The sequence below is a fragment of the Papaver somniferum genome, chromosome 2 (assembly GCF_003573695.1).
Source record: "Papaver somniferum cultivar HN1 chromosome 2, ASM357369v1, whole genome shotgun sequence".
Classification (NCBI taxonomy): Eukaryota; Viridiplantae; Streptophyta; class Magnoliopsida; order Ranunculales; family Papaveraceae; genus Papaver; species Papaver somniferum.
In genome coordinates, this window is record NC_039359.1 from 64,649,941 (window position 1) to 64,673,577 (window position 23,637).

General features: G+C 37.3%; 1 protein-coding gene across 1 annotated transcript; it reads left to right on the plus strand.

The window, feature by feature from the left end:
* Positions 1-1,411: 1,411 nt before the first annotated feature.
* On the plus strand, positions 1,412-22,989 carry LOC113351239 (1-aminocyclopropane-1-carboxylate synthase 7-like; the record flags this gene model as incomplete). The annotated part of the gene is made up of 4 exons (XM_026595259.1): positions 1,412-1,431; positions 10,090-10,234; positions 10,347-10,644; positions 22,109-22,989. Coding segments are annotated over 4 exons (1,344 nt in total), but the record flags the coding sequence as incomplete, so codon positions are not given.
* Between the last annotated feature and the right edge of the window lie 648 nt (positions 22,990-23,637).

Below are 23,637 nucleotides of genomic sequence, written 5' to 3' on the forward strand. Positions count from 1 at the left end.
TCTGCTATTTAGTTAAGCAGTTAAATTAAACGAGTGATTAGGTAAATGATCCTGATTTTGAAGGTTTTGTAGTTTAGACGTTTTGGTTGGAATCAGTATTGCATGATTTTTTTTTATCATATTGTTTGAGGGTGAAAACGATTTTTGCTGATTTTGGTAATTTCGGGTGTGTGGGTGAGAAACTAGTTTAAATCCTAAACAATGTACTGCAAGGGAGTACTTTAGATTCAAGAGATCAATGTGTACAAATCCGGCCTAAACCAAGAAATGGCCGTTCCAGACTTTCTTCGGTCACAAAGTGAAGTAGAAGGGTTGGTTTTGGGGAGGGAAGCGAAGAGAGTGTTGAGACGAAAAGTAGTTGTTTCACGACTTGTATCAGAAAGTGGGAAGCTAACAGATGGAAAGCTAACAAATATTTTTTGAGTGTTGTATCCTCCTGACCTGAACTTGTTGTTCGATGGAAATAGGTAATGCCTATTTATACCAGTCGAAGTGAAACGTACTCTGGTCTCATTAAGAAATGAAAAACGGGTGAGTAAATGGGAGGAAGTGGTAACCGGTAACGCCTGGAATTGGTGTTCCATAAAATAAAGCGTTTCACCATTACTCCCTGTATTTACTAACCGCCTCATCCTTATGACACTGTCTTATAACGGGCGTAGTGTACGCCGCACGCTGTAAACCGCCAAACCAATACCCAATGAGCATCCCCCAGTTTGTGACATGTGTTGATGTATCGAGCGTTTTCGTAGAAAACATGTAGCATGTTGTTGCTGTCTGGAAAGTTGAGCTTGGGAGACTTTCCGACTCGGTGATGACCTTCGACGGTCGAGATTTTGCATATTAAAAGGAAAGGTAGTCGTTGATTATTGTAACCTTTCGTTTGATAGCCAGTGGCATGAAAGCATGATCAGTATGGCTTCAATATGGCCAAGTTTAGGCGCGGCCAAAAGTTAGGGTTTTGGCTTTGTTTAGGAGTGACCAAACTAGGGCCAAAGGTTGCCATGCGTTAGTTGGTATAGGGAAGGCCGACATGGTATGGCACGGCAAGGTGGTTGACATGCCATTGGCACACGTGGCATGGCATGCCTTGGCGCGGTTTGGCGTGGCCAAAACTAGGATTTTGGGCCAAAAGTTACCATGCGTTGTTTGGCGACCTTGGACGGCTAAGATTTGCATCTAAGATGGAAGGGTGGCCGTTGATCATCGCACGCCTTCGTTTTGGTAGCCGCATAGGGAAGGACGACATGTATGGCGCAACAAGATGGTTGGCATGCCATTGGCACATGTGGCATGGCATGCCTTGGCGCGGTTTGGCGTGGCCAAAACTAGGATTTTGGGCCAAAGGTTACCATGCGTTGTTTGGCGACCTTGGACGGCTAAGATTTGCATCTAAGATGGAAGGGTGGCCATTGATCATCGCAAGCCTTCGTTTTGGTAGCCGCATAGGGAAGGCCTACATGGTATGGCGCGGCAAGCTGATTTGCATGCCATTGGTACATGTGGCATGGCATGCCTTGGCGCGGTTTGGCGTGGCCAAAACTAGGGTTTTGGGCCAAAGGTTACCATGCGTTGTTTGGCGACCTTGGACGGCTAAGATTTGTATCTAAGATGGAAGGGTGGCCGTTGATCATCGCATGCCTTCGTTTTGGTAGTCGCATAGGGAAGGCCGGCATGGTGGTTGGTATGCCATTGGCACATGTGGCATGGCATGCCTTGGCGCGGTTTGGCGTGGCCAAAACTAGGGTTTTGGGCCAAAGGTTACCATGTGTTGTTTGGCGACCTTGGACGGCTAAGATTTGCATCTAAGATGGAAGGGTGGCCGTTGATCATCGCACGCCTTCGTTTTGGTAGCCGCATAGGGAAGGCCGACATGGTATGGCGCAGCAAGGTGGTTGGAATGCCATTGGCACATGTAGCATGGCATGCCTTGGCGTGGCCAAAACTAGGGTTTTGGGCCAAAGGTTACCATGCGTTGTTTGGCGACCTTGGACGGCTAAGATTTGCATCTAAGATGGAAGGGTGGCCGTTGATCATCGCACGTCTTCGTTTTGGTAGCCGGACAGGGAAGGACGATATGGTATGGCGCGACAAGGTGGTTGGCATGCCATTGGCACATGTGGTGCGGCTGGCATGGTTGGCATGCCTTGGCGCGGAGGTGCGGATGGCATGGCATGCCATTGGCGCGGAGGTGCGGCTAGCATGGTTGGAATGCCTTGGGGCGCAGGTGCGGCTGGCATGGCATGTCATTGGCGCGGTGGTGCGGATGGCATGGTTGGCATGCCTTGGCGCGGAGATGTGGCTGGCGTGGTATGCCATTGGCACAGTCGTGCGGCTGGCATGGTTGGCATGCCTTGGCGCGGAGATGTGGCTGGCATGGTCTGCCATTGACACGGTGGTGCGGCTGGCATGGTTGGCATGCCTTAGCGCGGTAACATGAGAATTAGGGTTTGGCATAGATGATGTGTGTCAGTGTTAAGGATTCTGCCGTGGAACATGACCCATGTAAAAAAAAAGGGTACCCCAGTAATTCTTACGTAGGCATGCTGATTGATTCAATAAATGTGCTAATGGTCATAATGACGTCATATCAGATGTACAATTTTACGATTTTGACCTTAAGCTAAAAACCACCATCAACACGTGTAGAGGTGAGGTTTCAAACAGAGAAGGACGCTATATTGGTATAACTCCATAGGAAAGCCATACATATCAAGTTTATGCTAAATTGCCATTTGCAGGGAGCGCCTGCAAGATCTTACTGTATGATTATATAGGATGCCAACATTATTGAATCAACGTAATGTTAAAATAAAGTTATCTGAAATGCGTACTCGAATTGACATCATTTTAATTTCCCATTGTTTGTGACGTTTGATCGAGTTTCCTTATCCTGGACACGTTCTCTCAAACTTCTTGATTATTTGGCTTAGAAAAAGTCGCCAGGCAAGACACAACTTAGTAGACATCACCTAGGTAAATCTAAGGATTTGTGGTTGAAAGTTGTTGCGTTTTTAATTGTCTGGGTCGAAGGAATGTTCCATTTGCGAAAAAAATTCTCTCTTTTTTGGTTACTTTGTTTGGGTTTGTTTTAGTGCTCTCTTGAGTAAATTCTGTGTTGTTTGATTATATTTTTTGGCAAGTTTTATGCATTTAAAAACTACCGCATTTTAATTTTAATAGACAATATAACACAGTACGTTTCCATAACATTTTATAAGTCTTTTCCCGCTGATTAACATTGTTGGCGGAAGTATAATATGGGCAGTCGAATTAGCTATTTTTTGTAAGGAGTGCATGATTAAACATGACTACTGTAAGGAATGCATGATTAAGCATAACGATCATAGCTTATGGGCTCTTTTAGCTTACTTGAATATCCAGACTTTGGAATGAAATTGTAACGATGTATCATTACCTATTGCAGGGTAACAGTGATACTTTGATTTCAATACATTGAGGACAGTTTTATTAAAAAAAAAAGTGTTGTACAAGTTTGTGCTAGGTGGATGATCCACCGGTGGACACGTCTCTGTGGGTCCCACAACATCCAGCAAGTAAAAGACACATCCGCTCTTATGTGTCTCATGTACAGTGATAGTTATCACTTAACTATATCTCGATAATGTATATCCATTTCTCTAGTACAAGTATAAATACCCATTTAGGGGTGCTGTATACGGTGAACTTTGTGATAGAAAAGAAGAATGAAATTTCTCACTCATTATTTCGTTCTTATGTCTTTGTATACTAGCACTGTTAGTTGTTGTTGGTTCTTTCCTTTAATTTGCATTTGTTTCGTAAACCAGTACACGTATAATATTGATATATGAGAACTCAGCTACTGCGAGTTAGGAAAGTGGCCCAGCTATATCATTTTGTTACAACACGTTATCAGCACGAATAGCTCGATGCCGTCAATTGATAAACCAGTGTTCGACGATGTTTATGCCAAGCTTTCGGGAATGATATCCACAAAGCCATATAATCAACTTCACAATTTATATTTGTGTTTTGAGTTGAATTTGTGTTTTTGATTATATATGTGAATAGTAGTACTGACTCTGTTGCTTTTATTAATCAGGGTAATAACACTACTAATGGAGGCAAGTTATTCTATACAAGTATTGCAAACTTGTACGGATGTTTTTGGGTAAGTGCGGGATGGTGAGAACCGCGACTCCGTAAACTTTAATAATTTTCCGCTATATTATTTTTCTTATGATACTTGCGGTTTTAATACCGGCGAAGCGAGAAATTGTTGTATCCCTAGAGGATAACATAAATTTAATTTCTCTTGCTCTAAATAATCTCCAGAGATTTTGAAACAATTCCACCAGAAGCTGGAATTTCGTCTAGCATAGTATGGATGCAAAAGGCACGGTCCGCTAGCCGCTGGTCCCAGAAGTGACCCGTTATAAAAGTGCTAGTCGTTCCTATTTGCGGTCCCTGAAGTGACCAAGTAGGAAACTTTTCCATAAAATAGTGTATCCATTTGTACACTTGTAAACTAATATTTCGTTGACCTTGAAGGCGACAAAATTGGAGATTTATTGTTATTGTATTAGTACCATATGTGTTTTGATGTTGTTTTAAGTTTTGTTTATTTTCTTTGCTTATTTTTGTCAGTAATGGATTCCAGAAACAATCCATGAGATGTTGTCGACTCCAGAAGAAGTCCAACATACATTTTGTGCATTCCTGTAATAATCCATAAAATAGACTCCAGAAGTGGTCTATCGAAATAGTTGGATTTCAGGAATCAACCACGAATTTTTGGGTTCCCAAAGTAGCCCATGGTTACATAATGATATTGTTAATGACTTATTAATGTATGTCTCTCGTCCAACTGTGACATCGGATATGGATTCCTGAAGTAATCTATCCATTTTAAATAGACGATAGAGATATTTGTCTCTAAACAAGGGAACAACAAATACAAATTTTTCGAACCATTTCTGTAACCTTGTAGAGGTTTTTGGAAATGTGAAATGTCATTTCGGGTTCAAATAATATGATAGATGGCTCCGGAAGAGCGTGTATCATTTTGGTGGTACAACAGTCATCTTTATTAACGCCTTATAATATTTCGGATTCCTGAAGAATCTGTTGAGTTTTTGAGAATATTTGGTGTTACCACCTTGAAATGACAAACGAGCATTTTTATGGAGTATTTTGTTACTTCATTTGTTTTTGTGCCAGAAGCACATCGTAAAGAAACGTAAGGCTTTCTTTTATGGGGTGTGCCATAGAAGAACTCAAATAGTCGAGTTCCATAGTGTCATTAGCCAGAAGTTTAATGACCCTTGAATTATTCATGCTCAGGCATGATCAGTATGGACACTAAAATTCTACCAAGATGAGTAGACGATTCAAAATGCTCATGGACATCCTTTACTGAACCTGAAGCTTCTATTAGATAAGGATGTAAATTGTGTTATTGGTCCCTGAGACAATTAGTTGTTAAATTGCATTAACATTAACATTATGGTAACCCATTACTGAGTCACCAACATTAACTCCTAGAAAGGATTCAAGGTGGAAATTGCAGAACTTATTCACCCTGCAATATGGACAATTATTTCAATACTTTAATGTATTGATAGACAATCTATTAGATGGTCTCTTGTTATATTAACACGTGATGTTAGATTTTGCCAAACTGTTTGTGCAAATCTTGAGGTTGCGTATCCATTTTTGGACTTTCCAGCTAAGTCCATTTATTTTGGTGGTAAATTTATAAGCTTTTGATGATTTGCCTTCAGTTGGTATTATATCGAGCATATAGTTAGCACATGTGCGCACTCGATATGGTCTAGTTGAGTTCTTTGTTTAAGCATCTTTAGTTTATTGCTCGACCAACTATTTACCATCAATTATATCTTGGGAAGCAACCTTACAACTTACGTGTTTGTTCCAAAACGTCACCTAGCTATATATGTTGGTTTCGATTCATAAGACATTTAAAACCATGTGTTGGTAATGTCTTATTGAATATGAGACTGTATTCCCGCCGTTAGGGGGAGGAAGTAAACCGTTATAAAGAACGGCGTGAAATGTCTCATCTTCTGTCGAAGCCTGCATCTGTTTTTGGGTAATTTTTGTGCAGTTAAATTAATACCCAAAAACTATCATGAGCAGAATTGCCTTTGAAAATAGGCAATTATGGAACCAGAAGTTTCCAAAAATGAGATAGTAATGTCTCCGCCATGATCAGGAAAACTAAAATGCCACCATAAGTTGGCATGGCAACCCGCCACCAGAGTTTGGCAAGAGTAGGGTTGATAACCTTTAAGGTTCTCCCACTTTAGTCAGGGGGAGAAACGCCACCATAAAAGTATGGTGCAAATTATGATAACCTAAAAAGGTTTTTTCCCGCCTAAACAAGGGGGGAATGACTGCCATCTAAAGATGGCACGAATTATGTCGACAAATTTAAGGAATTTTCCCTTGAAGTCATAAAGATGACAGACACCACCTAAAGGTTGTAGTAACAGATGTCGACAATCAAATAGGTTATCTGATTAAGTATTTATCCTGATCAAACAAAGTTTGGCTGCCACTAGAATTGGCGTGAAACATCTCATTTGTTTTCTCACACCAAGATATTGGATGTAATTGAGGTGTTGGAGATTACTCATGATTAAAAAAAATAACTGCAGTAGCCCTTGGAAACTTTTGTTTGTTACTTGCTTGAGGATGCAGACACAAGAAGTTGTCACAGCAGGTTAAATCATGCATCTTGCAATGGCCAAGTCGTGTATTCAAACACGCTTGAGGCCTGAATAACTGCCTCATATATGCCTCTTAAAAGAGAGTCCAATCATTTTTCCAATATGTAGTGCTCTTAAAGAGAGACTACAGATAGTGCTCGTGGAGATTATCATAATATGACCCACATTCTCTAAGCTTATACCTCATTAAATTGAGGATATCATAATGCCCCTGAAGTGGCGCTGGTACCGGTCTATGAAATTTTCATGAATGTGCATGCACTAGAGAATGTGTTGGATTATATATAATTGTCGATTACTGTTAACAATAGTAGTTGTGTACCCTTCTGCAGAGGAACATCGACATTGTGATTGGTAGGCATATAGTCTATTCCCCTCAAAATAAGGTAAAGGATGGAATCTCTCCAAAAAGCGCAAAAGATCGGATCCGACTCACACCGTAAAAAATCATGAGGCCTGAATATTACAGGCTGGTGTTTGAGATGAAGCGCAGAGAGAGTAATATAATCGCTCAAGGTGCGATTTAAGGGTTTCCTGCTGAATCCCAGGATTGGTTCTAAGGTATTCTCCTAATATTGATGCACTTTAGCGTGGTATTCCGTGAAGGACTCATATTGCATCTTGTTATGACTAGTGAACATAATGAATCCCTGAAGGATTCGAGTTTCCAACTCAGGCAGCCACCTGACTTTATGAACTATGTGAGGCTTGAAATCAAGTCATAATCACCAGTTAGAAGAGGAGAATTTTGTGAACAATCTTTTGTGTGTTTTTAATTGTTGAAAAATGACTAAAGTCCGGATAAGCTGATGGTATCATCCTTGGCCTCTTAACGAGCACTTAATAACGCCAAAATCCACGCTTGAATTAAATTTTGAGATCTCGTCGAAATTGAAATATTTCTCGGCCAAAAGTTCGAGAATATGCTAGCACAGATTAGGGTATCTAACTTTTGATACTGGTAATACTTATTGTGCTACTAAAATTTACACCATTACTATGTGATTCCCAAAAATGGGAAGTGGACGATCTATCTAATACGTACGTAGAAATAATACTTTATGGTACAGAAGTACCATATACGAATATAATGCATGCATTATCTTGTTGTGTTCTAACTATTGTTTTGCAGGTTACACTTTTAGAGGCTGAAATTGAGTCTACGGTATTTATGAGTTTACAAAAGGCCTTTCATTGTTATGCCTGAAGTTAAAGCGGAAAAATGAATTTGGTGTGCAATGGGCGGAGGATTTAAATGCGAGGTGTACAATGGAGATTGTTCACCCGGCGCAAAATCTGGCAGTCAATCCTCCATAAACTGAACTTAGTAAAGCAGTTTTTCTAAAGGCTGTAAAATGTCCACACCACCAACCGCTTTAAGAAGTCATACTTCAGGGGGAGTAAACTCGTAGAATCTTTGGCTGAGCTTAAACGCGCTGTACTCTTTTTCCTTCATCAAGGTTTTTTCCCAATGGGTTTTTCTTGTCAAGGTTTTAACGAGGCAGCGTATGCGTATCCAGCACTGTCATTGGACGACGTCCGTTGTACTCTTTTCCTTTGATCTGGTTTTGTCCCACGTGGTTTTCCAGACGAGGTTTTTAACGAGGCAACATGCTCTTCGACGTCGGCATTATTCTGAATTTTGGTGGTCAGGTTTTGTCCCAAGCGGTTTTCCTGGCACAAGCGTTCAGGTTTTGTCCCCAAGTGGTTTTCCTAACACAATTTTTATGGTGGAAGTATTTCTCGGCGCTAAGGTTTTATCCCAAGTGGTTTTCCTGGCGTAAATCTTGTCAAAGAAAATATTTTGTGGCGGCGACCACCCTCTTTCTAAGCTCGTGCTTTTTCCTAAATGGTTTTCCTGGCGCAACTTTGGCAAGAGGAGAAAATTCAAGACGACCATCATCACTCTAAAGTTCCAAAAGATTTTACAGCGAAGCTTCAATGAGCCAACATTTTTGGAACGGTGGATCATCCAAGGGGGAGTGTTGTACAAGTTTGTGCTAGGTGGCTGATCCACCGGTGGACACGTCTCTGTGGGTCCCACAACATCCAGCAAGTAAAAGACACATCCGCTCTTATGTGTCTCATGTACAGTGATAGTTATCACTTAACTATATCTCGATAATGTATATCCATTTCTCTAGTACAAGTATAAATACCCATTTAGGGTGCTGTATACGGTAAACTTTGTGATAGAAAAGAAGAATGAAATTTCTCACTCATTATTTCGTTCTTATGTCTTTGTATACTAGCACTGTTAGTTGTTGGTTCTTTCCTTTAATTTGCATTTGTATCGTAAACCAGTACTCGTATAATATTGATATATGAGAACTCAGCTACTGCGAGTTAGGAAAGTGGCCCAGCTATATCATTTTGTTACAACAAAAAGACATTTTTGGCGCCACCAATTCTCCATTTTTTCTAAAGGACAACTTAGGAAGAAGAAAGTATGGACGGTGTTAGTATACAGACTCAATGGATGTACAAGTGGCTTACAAAGAAAGTGTTTTCCACAACTTCTACTTCCAAAGTCAATCTGCAACATTTGAAACAGTTTTCTCATTTTTCAAGATCAGTAGTTGTACAGTATGCAGCTTTTCAAGTAAAATGAATCCTCAGGTCAATAGCCTGAGAAATAGGCCCGTGCGTAGCACGGGTTGAAAACTAGTAATTAATAATGGACGGCTTACTGCCTTTTTGTCATTGTGTTCAAAATTTCCCACATATTTACACCATTAATTGCCCAATTTTCCTTAAATTGAATTGCAGATTTTCGTGCTCTCACAATAAGTACTAAAATAGAAGGAAATCTTTTATCAAGTTGAAAATATGAATTTGAAAAACATAATCTTTTTTAGTCATCTAATTAATTACGTTCCATTTCATTCCTGAATATACACAGCAAAATACTCAATTCTTTTGTCATCGGATTCAAATATTTCCGTTGCACTTTAAATGCTCAAACCCATTTAGTAAAATGCACATGACTCTCCTCTTCCCTCCACTTTCCATTTGAACTCCTAATTCTTTGTATTCAATTCTGCGTTTTCTCCGACTAATCTCATTCGTCCGAACCCTAACTTCCGGACATCGACATTTAATCTTGTTCCAAAAATGATATCAGTCTTTAGTGCTTTGATTTCTACCTACTTTTTTTATTTCAAAATGACAACATTAACACCATTCTTACGATTATATATAAGGGCTCTTTGACAAGGTGTTTTTCCTCACCACACCTCAAAGATCTGAAAACAAGAACAATCTCACTCAAATTTTTTTTTCCCAATATGGGGGCTACAGAAGTTGCACAATTGTCTACTAATGGTTCATCTAAAGTAGTTGAACAATTTGCTAGTGTTGGTTTATCAAAAGTTGCAGTTTCTGATAGTCATGCAGAGAATTCGCGCTACTTTGGTGGTTGGAAAGCTTACGATGAGAACCCATATGACGAATTGACAAACCCTAATGGTGTCATCCAGATGGGTTTAGCAGAAAATCAAGTGAGTAGTTTTACAAAGATATCCATCATAAAATAACGCCGTTTTTTTTCTTCTTTTTTTGAGTTTTTCACAAAAACATTATACTTATTTGTCTTGAATTTTTTGTGAACAGGTTTCATTTGATTTACTAGAAGATTACTTGGAAAAACATTCTGAATCACCTGCTACCGCACCGAAAAATGGGATCTCTAAGTTTAGGGAAAATGCTTTTTTTCAAGATTACCATGGGCTCTTAACTTTTCGAAAAGCAATGGCAAGTTTCATGGAAAGCATTCGAGAAGGGAGAGTGAAATTTGATCCTGAACGGGTTGTTCTAACAGTAGGTGCAACCGCAGCTAATGAATTAATCACATTCGTATTGGCTGATCCTGGTGATGCTTTGCTTATTCCAACTCCATACTATCCAGGCACTACAAGAAAAACTGGATTAAGCAACCAGACACTTTTGGTTGGAAAAGCCCATATTGAGTCGCTCTAACCCTTAGAGCGACTTAATTTGGCTCTCGCTCTTGAGTTGCAAAAGGTGGGATCTCTATAGGTCTAGAGCAGCTAGGAAATTGCTTTAATAATCAACCAACTATCATGTAGCGTCTCCTTTGTTCATTGCTTCATAGCTAGACCGACCCACCTAGAGCAAGCAAAATAATCATCACTTCATAGCTAGACCGACCTGCTTAGAACAAGCAAAATAACCATCGCTTTAGAGTTAGTCCAACCATACTTGAGCGAGTGAAATGCCGATCGCTTCATAGATAAACCAACCATACTAAAGCAAGTGAAACGCCGATCGCTTCATAGATAGACCAGCCATACCAAAGCAAGTGAAACGCCGATCGCTTCATAGATAGACCAACCAAAACTAGAGAGTGAAATACCGATCGCTTCTTAGCTAGACCAAATACCCTTTGAGCAATTAAAATAAATTTTGATTGCTTCATAGCTAGACCAAACAACCCAAGAGCATTTAAAACACCTATACATCGCCTGAAGTTGGTTGCTTAAACCAAACTTTTGTGCTCCTGGTTTAGAAAATCCGAAAATTAATTACAATTTAAAAATTTATACTGGAGGTAATTACTAATTAAGATTTCATAATTATAATTATCCATTTCCAATTATATAAACCATTCTTTAATTACACGTGGTATGTATTTCAGTGTCCCCACCAGAGAAAATTAACTTTGTTACAAAAAAAAACAAAAACCATTAAGTTAACCAAATTGTTTGCGAACCATCTTCGAAAATAACAAAAAACATACAGGTCCAAACAAAAAAGTAACATAAGGAAATCGATCATCAACTTCATGTTCACTTTCATCTTGGGACTCATCCTCTGAATCATCTGGCACAGGTTGACAACCAAGCGTCTGCAAAACATCATTCAAGTACTCTCTGAGATTACGCTCCCTCTTTTGAAGCTTTGAGATTTCTTTGTCTTGCTTCACAACTTTCTTCTTTTCAGAGCCCAACTGTTCTTAGAGAGCAACCATATGAGCTTCATTTTTCTCATATAAACTGAAGCGGACAACAACTTTTGACTTACGAGCACGGTTAGCCCCTATACGACGTGGATCAACAACCATTGCATATATTTCCTCAGGTGTGTAGTTGACTTCTCCTCAGCGAACCTGCTCACTGATCTGGTTCATCTCTTTCTGCATACAAGTTGTAAAAACAAGCAACTAAATCAAAATTCAAGCTTATGTAGCTACTATGAAGAGAATGAAGAAAAGACAACAAAACAAAATTACAGTAATACAATAAGCAGAATTTTCATTCAAAATGCAGTAACTAGAGTAAAAAAGCAAAAGATAAATGGATCAAATACTACCCTAAATTAGGTTTTTATGTATCATCAAAGAACCCAAAATCTGGAAACAAAAAATAGTTCATAACAAATCATAGTTTGACAACACAAAAGCATGCAGGCATTTAAAACATCAACGAACAAAGAATTAATGGATCATGAAAATGAAAAACTACGCGCAATAATCCTATCTTCCCGAGTTGCTCAAAAATATTGCTATCATACAAATAGGTTGAAAATGTTACAGAAAGTTTGTGCGTCCATCATTCCTATACAAATTTAAATTGCCTAGAAGATATGCATGAGACAATTCTAAGGGGTAAGAGTTAGTGCCCAAATAAGTGGCATGTCTGTGAGTCTGTTACAAGTTGAAGAGAACTTAACCAAGTGAAAAGGCATGTGTTTATTATATCTGCACTTTCTCTTTTCTTTGCAGTTTCATTTTATTGCCTAAAAAGATAAAGGTTTGGCGACCATCTCCAAACGTATTCAAGTTAAAGATTGCAACATCTGCTAATCAAAGTCTTAGGGAGAATGAAAACATTGCCATCATACCAACAGTAAGAAATGCATAGCCAAAAAGCTACACAAATTTGAGCTACACATTGCTATCAGACCAACAGTAACAAATGACACATGCTGCGTATCTGGACCTTGTAGCTTGGGATGCTTAGTTCATATTTAGACCAACAATAAGTCTCAAGCATTATTCAAATTTATTACTAGTAAGTGAAGGAGATTCGTACCTGCCAATCTTTAGTTTACCAAAGCTTCTTAGTCTTGTGGGTTACCATGAGCATACTGAGTGGATCAATCGGGAGATTTTTGCGCGCCTAATGAAATAGAACTTGTGAGTTTACCACCGTTAAAAGTAATTAACACATGAAGAACAAGGAAAAGGCATCAATGAATAATTTAAAACTTACCCTATCATACGCTTTTCTGTCCAAACTCTCTGTACCATTGGTATGGTTCAGAGCTTGTGCCTTCCGTGCAACCCTTGATTTCTCAGGGCAGCCTACAATTAAATATAAAAATGAAAATTAAGAGACACTCCTTCACCAAAAATATAGCTTTTTACTGTTTCTTATGATAGAGAAACCATAATCAGATTTACAAGCAACTAGCTGGACACCGCAGCTCCATGTTAAAGGTTAAACATAAAATATAATTATCTAAAATGTCAAATCATCAAAATGCATTGCAAAGGATAAGACCAGCAAATTTTATATACCTTAAACTTTACACTAGTGTTAAAGAAGTCACACATATAAGCCCAATCATCAACATTGAGGATTCTTGGGGATGGATGTCGCAAAGCTTCCTCATGACTATCAAACGTTCTGTAGTACGCCGCCAACTCAGATCGATATCTAACATAAGCCAACCTCATTTGTGTTCTAATAGCCTCTTCAGCGTTTTCATCATCAGGTACTAAGATATAGTAATCCTAGAACAAAAAAAACATAGTTAAACAGTGACCAGTGATCAAAAAATTCCAAGGAACTAGAAAAAAATAGAAACAATGAATTAAGTATTATCCTGACAAGTTTAGATAGTCTTGCTATCTTTTCTTCAGGCATGTTTCAAAACAAGCACACAGTCAAAGGGAAGTTGTCACTTTGGTGCACCCACATTTCTATCGCGAGAATACATTCAAGGCTGAATGTACCCACCAAGCTCTTTTCAAAAACTTCCACTTTCAGTTTATCCGTGTCAGTATCTCTAATTGCAACTTTAGGAAGGGTGGTAATACCCCTAGTAATCTCTATGCAAGAAACGGACAGCAACCAACAAAATCAGTTTTTAGGATGATCATGTTAACTATCAACTGTGACAGAATAGATAAAAGTTAAGAGATTTTATTTATAGCTGGTGGATGGGCAGAATCAGTTTCCACAGGATAATTTGAAGCTTCCTGCGAAAATCCTCGACGACTTAACTCTGGTGATATATCTTTATTTTCAGCCAAATGAGTTTGTTGTCGATGAGACAATCGAGGACTCCAATGAGGTGTTGATTCACATGCATCATGAGCCAATAGAGTACGTCGTAGAGGACTCCTACGAGGTGTTGACTCACGTTCGTTACGAGCAAACTGAGTATGTCGTCGAGGAGACACCCGAGGACTGCTGTGGTGCACAGATGTCGGTTGAGAAGCTGAAGTAGAACGCTTCCTGCTACGATTTCAAACTCAAGACACCGTGGATTAGATAACTGCCTAGAAGCAGAACGTTGACTGGAGTTTCCTTCAACATCATTATGTGGTGGAATATCTATCACTGACTGTCTTCTCTTTAACGGCCTTTGAGGAGTTGTTACTGCTGCAGCAAATCGCTTCCTGGACTTTGATACATTTAAAGACGTACCACCCATTGCTGCAGTAACCCCGTAAACAAAACAATTAGATATGAAAAACAAATGAAATGATACGATTAACAAAATAGGGGAGAAACTACGAGAAAGGGGAAAGAATATTGTTACCGTTTACAGATCGCATATTAGTCGGCGCCCTTTCTTGTGTTGGGGGAGAAGAAGAGTACTGTGGAGTGGTCATGGGATCACCACGGGAAACTTGTTTCACGTGACCACCTCTATGTCTAGCCATTTCTGAAAACAAAAATCAGGAAAATCACTCAACAAGCTAAACTTCATAAGTTTACCAGCACCCAAAACTTACAACAAAGGTATAAATGACAAAAAAAAAAAATCTATAAAACTTAAATGTTCTTTATTTTTTAAAAGAGAACTATACAAAGATTAAAGCAGCAAAAAAGATACATCAAAAGAAAAGAAAAGAAAAGAAAAAAACCCTCTATTTCTATCCGTTTCTAAAACGACTATAGGGAAAACACTCAACAAGCAGACCTCACATTTACCAACACCCAAAACTTACAGCAAGGGTATATGAACTTCAAAGAAAAAATCCATGGAACATAAGGTAAATCAAAGGATTTAGAGTTCTTCCTTTCTTTTTAAGTTACAGGACAAGTTATAGAGAAAGAAGAAAAACAAAAAAAACAAAGGTTAATGGAAGATTCCATCCAACCAAAAACAAATGTAGAAGAGAATCAAACAAACATCAAAAAAAAAATAAAAAATCCCCAAACTGAACCCTAGGCGGTGGAATCTTAAAATAAAATACATGCCTGCTCAAAATGAGATCTTAAGCTTAAAATCAAAGTTTAAAGTAGCAAAAAGACAACTTCAAAGACTAAAAATAAAAATCAATACTTTTGATGAATCCCCAAATTAAACCCTAAACAATGAATCTAAAAGCTTAAATTCAAAAGTATGCATGCTCAAAAAGAAAACATGAACTTAAAAAATCGAAGTAAAGAACAATGATTTACCCAAGAATTTAGAATGTGATGAAGGGAAACCCTCGATTTCCTGCAGTCGCCGCTACTAAACCTAAAAGAGAGAGAGAACAAGAACTTGAAAATGTGAATAAGAAACCCTAGCTTCTAACTTATACGACTCATACGGGTGAGAATATAGTTTATAACTTTTGTTCCCATTTCACATAGGGCGGAAACAAATTTACTCAGGGAGATTTCTTTATTTTATTAAGTTATTTTTACCGAGTGGATGTTGGCGGGGAGAGCTCCCGCTCGGGAAATTTAACAAAATTTGAACCAATTTTCTTTGGCCTCTGAGTGAGAAGTTGGGGCGAAATTTGGGCTCGCCAAATTACCGAAATTTGAACCAAATTTTGTTTGGTACATGTTGGAAAATTTGCCGCTCCCCCAAATTATTAAAATTTAAACAAAATGTTATTTGTCATGTGAATCACGTGTCGGGCTTATTTGCGGCTCAACAAATGTTTCAAGTCTACGATTGGCGACCAGAATAGATGGCGACGAAGTCAGACTAATTTTTAGGTGGAGAAAAAATTTATATGATGCAAACCATCACATACAGGAGGTTACCGGCCACAGGATGCTCGATGTTTTTTTTGCATTTTAATTCATGTCTTAGTATAAGTTGAGTCGATATCAAATTATGAAACATTTGATTGAACATCATATTATGAAACATTTGATTTTTAGGTGGGGAAAAAATTTATATGATAAAAAATGCGCACGCAAATTGGTTGAATGTGAAAAACGTTGATTGGCAATTATGTGGGCACAAATCGGAAGTGTAAAATGTAAATTTAATTGAATATCATATTTGGTCAAATTTGGATTATTCGTCGGTCCAGTTTCTTGAATTTTAATTGAATTCGTATTAATTTTAGAAGTAGCTCTTGTTTTAACTGGTCTCGAACAAAAAAAACCGGAAAATGAGACCAAGAACATGGATGCTAGATATTCGCGGACAAGTCATACGGATACCGACTCTTACTTGTTTTATTTTGCGAATCATTCTCTTCTGATATATAAGGTCACTCGCCATCTGGTATGCATACTCATCTTACCATATTACTAGAAATAGACCTTAAGTCTCATTCACTGACCTGAGATGTAAATATATCAAATGTTATGATTCTCCGAAAGATATAGCGATCTGGTATGCATACTCAGCTTACCAGACTATTAAAGTATGAAATTCAACTGCAGATAAACTTGAGATGAAAATATCATATTTCAAGGTTCCTCGGTGGATCTATCTATCCAATATGATATTCAACTTACTAGATTACAAGAGATATACCATGGGTTCTCATTGATGAACTTGAGATAAAAATATCATATTTCAAGGTTCCTCGGTGGATTCATCTACCCAATATGGAATTCAGCTTACAGGAATACAAAAGATAGACCTCAGGGGTCATTCTGCTGACTTGTGGATGTAAAGTATCATACTCATCTTACCAGATCACTAGAAATAGACCTCAAGTCTCATTGATCCGCTGATCTGACATGTATAATATTAGATATTATGGTTCTCCAGTGGATTTAGCGATCCAATATGCATACTCAAGTGAACGAATTACTAAAGATAAACCTCAAGTCTCATTCGTTGATCTGAGTTGTAAATATATCAAATGTTATGCTTCTCAGCTTACCAAACTATTAAAGTATGAAATTCAACTTCTAACCGAATGTCCATCGGTGTTAGGCAATTTGGTCAAGGTGTAAATATGGCCACGTGGTGAAGTTTTAGATTTGGAGGCACATTTCTAGCACTAAGCAATTTTATTGAGTTTTTGGTCACTCAATTCCTAAATCATTCATTATGAATCATAATCTACACGATAACACGTGTGTGTATATATATATCATCGGTTTCTACTATTATCTATTAGATTCACTGAATGTCATATATCAATTTAAACTGAACTTTCACTAGTTTCGCTTAGGTTCACTTGTTATCCATCAATCTTACCCAGTACCGGTATGCATACCTTAAAGACATAACCAAGTTTCGGAGTTCACAAAAGAATTTCGGTATGAGTACTAGTATGGATACCATTAAAACATAACCGAGTTCCGGAGTTCAGAAAATCTTTTTGGCATCCGTACCTGAAAAAGTCAAGGGTACCCAAATGCACCACAATATTTTTATTTCAACCCATAAGTCCGATACCAACTGTGATCGTCTATGGACAAAGTCGAGACACTACGGCAACTTGATATTCAAAAGATAAGCGTTATACTTCGTAGTCTAATTCCTTAATACTATGATCATACTATTATGATCATGTCACATCACTAGAGTATTATATACAATAGGTACAGTATATACAACTTCGCAGTTAGGTTTTCAAAATAGCACGACTTGAAAGATACATTAGGAATGAAACAATTCAAGTCAATATTACTAACCTCAAGTGGAAGGATGATATCGTCTTTGTAGTTCGTTACTTCCTCGCGTTCTTCATGTCTTCGGAGTAATAATTTTGTGTCTCAACATTCCTATAAGTTGACTCTAGTATTTAGTCAAGCGACTTTAGATGAGTTTTGATACTAAAATATGACAACCAAGCTTGACATAGCAACACTTGGTGAGTCTAATCGAGCTATGCTCTAACAACACCGTTATGTATACCAAAACAGTTTGGGGACCAAAAATTCTTTTCTAGTATGATGTGACGCTCCAACCTAATCACCTGCTTAGCTAATAAGATTATAAACTAATTGAAGCATCAAAACTAGATTAAAGATCTTAAGAATCTCAGATACATAAACTACTATTTGGTTTAGATAAGTGCATCTCAATCTGATAATGTCCTCACGACACAAGTTTGTGTTGTTATATATCCAAGGAACTATCCAAAGTTTATAACAAAAACGGATTTGTGCGGTTACTTCTATTTCTTCGGTCTCAATTTTGTGCGGTTACTTCTATTTCTTCGGTCTCAATTTTGTGCGCTTAATCCGTATGAAAACCCGAAATTAAATATCCGTCGTCCAAAAAATTACACTATTCGTATGACTATGCATTATTCACCGTCTAAATTTCCTATACAGAATCCTAACAATTTTTGGCCGATCAAAGGGAGGCCTTCTATAGGGTGAAAAAACAGCCTCCTGACGTCACAAACATTATGCAGTGAAATTGAAACTCAAAATTTTATTTACAAATTAAGATTCATATACCTTAAGTTTTATCTGAACTCCTTAATTAAGCTCAAGTATCAAATTTTAGATTTACAATTGAAGTATCGAATTTTGATTACACTTGTTCAATTTGACGCAATCGCCTCAATTCAATAAGGTTGTTTTTCCAATTTCTTCCAGTTCACTACAATTTGAACTCGTATTTAACTATTAATTCATTCCAGATTTCCATCTGGTTTTACTTAGTTTCGTTTGTTATCCGTCAATTTTCCCTATGTCGGTCGTCTCACTCAATTTCTCTCGCATTTCATCGTTTTCTCTTGTTATCCATCATTTTAACCGAATATCCATCAACCTTAGTCAATTTCATCTCTTATATACTAATCTTCTCCAATAATACTCGACCTCACTTATTTTTATTTGTTACTCGTCTATCTTACCAATTTTCGTCGCATCGGTCATTTTCAATCGATTTGCATCGTTTTTTTCCAGTTAAATAAAGTTTTAACTTAATGTCAATTGACTTTGGTCAATTTCACATATTATTTATCAATTTCTATCCAATATATCCCTCGAGCTCACTCGGTTTTTCTTTGATTCCTTGGATTTATATGGTTAATGCAAACCGGATTTCCGGAATCACTCATGAGGCACAGGTCACGCCTCGCTTGGTCGGATAAAGTCTTTCTATCTCGGATCGAATCAATCCCTCCTCATTCGTCGAATTTGGGTTTGTCTTCATCATAAGTCTTGAGGAAAACCTGTAGAATGACCATTTCACCCTTTGCCCATCATTTATTAGAAAATGGCCATTATACCCTTGCTGGAACACACAACAAATAATTAAGTGACTTCGAAAATGACCAAATTACACTTTCCGAAATATGTGCAACGAATAGTTCGGTGATTATGAAAATGATCAAATTACCCTTGTCGGAAAATTGAAACAAATAATCATACGTTTTTGAAAATGACCAAATTACCCTTGCGAAATATGTGCAACAAATAATTGGTAACTTAAAAAATAACCAAATTACCCTTGCCAGAAAATGCACAGCAAACATTCAGGTAATTATGAAAATGACCAAGTTACCCTTACCGAAATATGTGAAACAAATAATCCGGTGACTTAAAACTAGTTATGTTTTTGTTCTTCCATAATATTTTTATTTCTACGTCTTCATAAACTACCAAGTTAATAACTAAATATATTATTCAATTAAAATTTAAAAAATTTGCTTATGCATTCTTTAACGGATGTCGGATATTATCCTTTAGGATAATGCCTTTTCTGTATCTGTATCATTAAAATAAGAATATCTGATAAGACATTCGTATCCGACATCCGAAATTTCGCATAATATTCTGACGATTCGAACGAACTCCAATGGATATCCAATATTCATTGACAGCCCTGGTTAAAGTTTACATATTTGTGGCTAAAATTGGGACTAATTCTCACACAAAAAGATCATCACCTAATTTGCACATAGGAGGATCCGTATGATATTCACTTCCGCCAGTAGAAACCCATACCTTATGCAAACATGAAACATCACACGGATAGCCACCTCGTTGTCAAAAAAATTTCAATCTCAGCCACAAAACATCACATGCGCGACAACTGTTAAAGAATCTAAGGCTAAATTTCTAGGCGGGAATTGTAGAGCACTTTTACTTATAATTTTGAATTTTGGCTCCATGTTTCCCTCCAAATGTTTATTTTTCCCTCCAATTTCTATCTTTCTGATAAATAAGTATCTGGAAAGATCCTACCCAATTCCCAGATGTCACGCCCAAATTTCTCTTCACCACCGCTTGCATTATCCATCTCCAAAAAAAGAAAAAAAAGAAAAAAAACTCACCAAAGCCTCCACCAAATCTTCACCACTGACACCAATTCCACAACCGTATTTATGAACAAGTTTCTCTTGAGTCTTGAATCGATCTAACAGACTAACACAAAGCCCATATTGCCTTTATGAAAGGAAGAAAATTATTGAGTCTTTCTTGTCTATGAATTTCTTTGCTTAGGTCTTTGTTATACTTTTACTAGATGTTTATTCTTTTCATTTCAATTGAAATCGAATGAGTTTTCTTGTCATTGATTTTCTTAATTTCTGTAAAAGTAATGTTGTGGATTAATTATTAGTTGTTGATTTCTCATTTCAATTCAAGTTCGGCAAAAGCTAGGTTTTTATATGGTTGGCATATTGTTCTCAATTGAATGTTGAATTGGTGTTTTTATTTTTTTTTCAGATTAATGGGTGGAATTTTACTTCCTGTTTTTTCTTTTAAACTTGTACCATTAATTGTTGGAAATTTTCCCCTGGTCAATGTTTATAGAGATGAGTGTTTTATTTTTCCAGAAACTTACTGGTATTGATGCAATATGGTATGATGAGGTTTTTTTTTTTATCATCAGTACAACTTTACAAGCGTATACACTGATGAAATTCTAATCTCTTGTTGAAGTTTAGAATGTTATGAACTGCTGCAGATTTTGTTGGTGATGTTTTAATTTATAGTTGTGTTTCGGTGTATCTCTACGTGTGGGTAAATGTTGCTTGTGTGGGTCATTCAATGCTTCTTGAAGCAAAAATTTCACTTTTTATTCAAATCACCTATTTGGATCAACAAAAAATCAGTATCATCGATTTCTAATTCTTTTTGGATTCTTGTCCTGATCGTTGACAATATTGAGTTTGTGTTAAAATTTTCAATTTACTTAGTTGAATTTTGTTCAAGCATACTTAGTGTTCGAGATATTGCCTCTGCCAGAATTGATGTAGTTGTAACAGTCCTTAGTGGTTACGATGCATACAACTTAATGTTTAATCGGTAACATTGAACTAGATATTACATCTACTCTCTCCATGACTGACAGATGAACTCAAAATCTGGCACAAAGAAGAAAAAAATAGGAGAAGAAATATATCCGATTTTTAAACAAATTTTGAACAGAGGAACTCCATTATATCCAGGCTTCATTCTCGTGTCTAAGATAATCAGATAAAGGTGAAGTGGATTGATTGTGGAGAAGCTGTTTGATTCGGTAACAAAATTTGTTTTTATTTGAAACCGTAGTATGTATCTATATAAAGCCATTCGCTTTCTCTTTTCTGAATTGGCGATCGCTATAACTTGTTTGCTGAGACGGGTTTTACCAGCGAAACGTGTTTTGAATTGCTGATCTATGGTAGCTTGAAGTAAAAAGCTAGTAACCTATTATTGTACTCGCTATATATGACTGGGAAAAATGCTGGAGCAACCAACAAATTTATTTACTAGCTGCCATAAAGTGGATACAGGTTAATAGCAGCCAAGATTTCTGATAGTTGCAGACATGGTTGTTTGACCGTTAAAACGACCAAAATTTTATGCTCTTGGTAAGATTTTGGTCGCTTAAACCAAGTTTTCTTGTAGTGAGGGTAAGAATATGCATATTCCTTTATACAATATTGAACGAAAAGCGCGCAACATGGAATTTAAAATGATTTGTCATCTCTACAGTTTAAACTAAGATCTGGGAATTTGGATGCTGTTTTGTTTGCAGATTCGATAGAGATCTAAGGTGGAGAACCGGTGTGGAAATTGTGCCTGTTCATTGTGACAGTTCAAACGATTTCCTAGTAACTCCTAAAGCTATGGAAGAAGCTTTTAACAAAGCAACTTCTATGAACATTAAGGTTAGGGGATTTCTATTGACAAACCCTTCAAACCCATTAGGCACATCAATGCAGCGATCCGTTCTCGAAGAAATTCTCAACTTCGCTGTAGAAAAGAACATTCACCTGGTCGTGGATGAGATCTATTCAGGTTCGGTTTTTTCTTCATCCGAATTCATAAGCATTTCAGAAATTCTTGAAGCTCGAAACTATAAGGATGCTGAAAGAGTTCATATAGTTTATAGTTTTTCCAAAGATCTTGGCATACCCGGTTTTAGAATTGGAACGATTTATTCGTACAACGATCATGTCGTGACAACTGCGCGAAGAATGTCAAGTTTTAGTTTAATATCATCACATACACAACACTTATTTGCTTCAATGTTATTAGATACCGAGTTTACAAAGATATATATACAAACTAATAGAGAAAGATTAAGAAAGAGATATGAGATGATAACCCAAGGGTTGAGGAAAGCTGGGATAGATTGTTTGAAAGGAAATTCTGGATTATTTGTTTGGATGAATTTAAGCCCATTTTTAGGGGATAATCCTACAATAGAAGGAGAAATTGAATTATGGGAATCATTTGTGCATGAAGTGAAACTTAATATTTCTCCTGGATCTTCTTGTCATTGTTCTGAACCTGGTTGGTTTAGGGTTTGTTTTGCTAATTTGAGCGAAAAAACTTTGGATGTTGCTCTCAATAGAATTTATGCATTTATGGAGAAAAGACGAAAACTAGAATGTACAAGTATATCTAGCAATTAATAATGGGTGGTACTGTAGAATGCGAGCATTGTTGTGTTCCCCCTCAATATCTGTTCTTGAGAACTTTTTTGTTATCAGAGTTTAGGCTGCTCCTTCATGAACGTTGAGGGTTGTCTTGTGTGGGTTTTGTCATGCGTGGGTTTTATATATTCGTCTATTGTTGCTGGAAAAGAAAAAAACATTATTAGGGTTTTACTGGGCTATTTTGATTTTGTTGTATATATGAAAATCTGTTATTTATCTAATATATTAGAGTTATCTATATAAAGAGCTCTAAAAAATCTGATAGTAGCTAGGGAATTTGAGAGCTAGCTAGGCCTCTTGTAATATCGGGCACACGTTTACCTCTTTATTTTTTTTGATAGAAAAAGAGAATATATTAGATAAAAAAGAATGTTCACAATTGCTACCAGTAATAGCAAAGAAAAGAAAAACAAAATAGACTAATAGAAAAATGATTCCCAATTAAGAACAGTTTGAGAGAAATTGGAATGAATTTTGTTTCCCGCTGCTGTAGCCCAAGAGAGGATCAGGACTTTTGCATTATCACAAAGATCTTCATCTGTCTTGAAGCTGTATTTGTCATTGAAAGTACATCTTTGCCTCCACTGCTATATGTTTTGGGGAAATTAGGGGGAGACCCCAAAA